This window comes from Nestor notabilis, unplaced genomic scaffold (assembly GCF_000696875.1).
Source record: "Nestor notabilis isolate BGI_N333 unplaced genomic scaffold, ASM69687v1 scaffold10503, whole genome shotgun sequence".
In the NCBI taxonomy this organism is placed as follows: Eukaryota; Metazoa; Chordata; class Aves; order Psittaciformes; family Psittacidae; genus Nestor; species Nestor notabilis.
In genome coordinates this window covers 1-2,256 of record NW_009923283.1, presented here as the reverse complement: position 1 = coordinate 2,256, position 2,256 = coordinate 1, and the positions used below count along the sequence as shown (strand labels likewise).

The 2,256-nt window shown below is 46.1% G+C and overlaps 1 protein-coding gene across 1 annotated transcript; it reads left to right on the top strand.

The window, feature by feature from the left end:
* Positions 1 to 84: 84 nt before the first annotated feature.
* On the top strand, positions 85 to 219 carry LOC104403808 (transcription elongation factor B polypeptide 2; the record flags this gene model as incomplete). The annotated part of the gene is made up of 1 exon (XM_010012058.1): positions 85 to 219. A coding segment is annotated over one exon (135 nt), but the record flags the coding sequence as incomplete, so codon positions are not given.
* Positions 220 to 2,256: the final 2,037 nt, after the last annotated feature.

Below are 2,256 nucleotides of genomic sequence, written 5' to 3'. Positions count from 1 at the left end.
ATAGAGCCCCATAGACACCCCATAGAGCCCCTCTAGAGCTCCCCAGCCACCCCCTATAGCCCCCATACCCCCCTGCCCCTATAGGACGTGTTCCTGATGATCCGGCGGCACAAGACGACGATCTTCACGGAGGCGAAGGAGTCGAGCACGGTGCTGGAGCTCAAGCGCATCGTCCACGGCATCCTCAAGCGCCCGCCCGAGGAGCAGCGCCTCTACAAGGTACCCTATGGGCGCCTGTGGGGCCCTATACGGCCCTATATGGCCCTATATGGCACTATATAGCCCTATATGGCACTATATGGCGCTATATAGCCCTATATGGCACTGTATGGTGCTATATGGCCCTATACGGAATTATATAGCCCTATATGGCCCTATATGGCATTATATAGCCCTATATGGCACTGTATGGCGCTATATGGCCCTATATGGCGCTATATGGCCCTATACGGCACTATATAGCCCTATATGGCACTGTATGGCACTATATGGCCCTATACGGCGCTATACGGCACTATATGGCACTGTATGGCACTATATGGCGCTATATGGCACTATATGGCCCTATATGGCACTATATGGCCCTATATGGCACTGTATGGCCCTATATGGCCCTGTATGGCACTATATGGCCCTATATGGCACTATATGGCCCTATATGGCAGTATATGGCCCTATATGGCACTATATGGCCCTATATGGCAGTATATGGCACTATATGGCGCCATATGGCACTATATAGCACTATATGGCACTATATAGCACTATATGGCGCTATATGGCACTATATGGCCCTATATGGCCCTAAACGCCTCCACATGTCCCTATACGTTTCTCTACATCTTGTCCCCATATGTCTCTATATGTCCCTCTATACCTCTGTATGTCCCTTATATCCCCCTATACATCCCTATACATTTCTATATGTCCCCATACGTTCCTACATGTCTTGTCCCCATGTGTCCCTATATGTCTCTACATGTCCCTCTATACCCCTGTATGTCCCTGTATGTCCCTTATATCCCCCTATATGCCCCTACACATTTCTTTATGTCCCCATACGTTCCTACATGTCTTGTCCCCATATGTCCCTATATGCCCCTGTATGTTCCTTTATGTCTCTATATGGCCCTGCATGTCCTTATACCCCCCTGTACCTTCCTATATGTCCCTATACGTTCCTCTATGCCATGGCCCTACATGTCCCTATATGCCCCTGTGTGTTCCTGTATGTCTCTATATGCCCCCATATCCCCCTATACGTCCCCATATGTCCCTATACATTCCCACACATCTTGTCCCCCTATGTCCCTACATATCTCTATATATCCTTATATCCCCCTATATGTCCCTATACATTTCTATATGTCCCTATACATCCCTACATGTCTTGTCCCCATACATCCCTTTATGTTCCTATATATCCCCCCATGTCTTATATGTCTTGTCCCTATCCCTATATGTATCTTTCTGTCCCTACATGTTTATGTTCCTACATGTTCCTATATGTCTTGTCTCTATATGTCCCTATATATGTCTATATGTCCCTATATATGTCTATATATATCCCTATATGTCTCTATACATCCCTATATATCCCTGTACATGTCTTTATATGCTCATATGTCTCTATATGTTTCTATATGTCCCTATACATGTCTGTCTATATATCCCTATATGTCTCTATACATCTCTATATAACCCTATATGCCCCTATGTATTCCTACACGTTTCTATATATCTTGTCTCTATATATCCCAACATACATCTATACATCCCTATATCTCCCTATACATCCCTATATCTCCCTATACATCCCTCTGTGTCCCTATACTTCCCTATATACCCCTATGTATTTCCATGCACCTTGTCTCTACGTACCCCTACGTGTCCCTATACGCCCCCAACACGGCTCTATACGTCCCTGTGTGTCTCTATACGTCCCTGTGTGTCTCTATACGTCCCTGTGTATCTCTATACATCCCTGTGTGTCTCTATACGTCCCTGTGTGTCTCTATACGTCCCTGTGTGTCTCTATATGTCCCTGTGTGTCTCTATACGTCCCTGTGTGTCTCTATACGTCCCTGTGTGTCTCTATATGTCCCTGTGTGTCTCTATATGTCCCTGTGTGTCTCTATACGTCCCTGTGTGTCTCTATACGTCCCCGTATGTTCTATATGTCTTGGCTCCATCCCTCCCTGTGTGGCTCCATCTGTCTCTCTCCATCCCTATACGTCCCTATACGTCCCTATACGT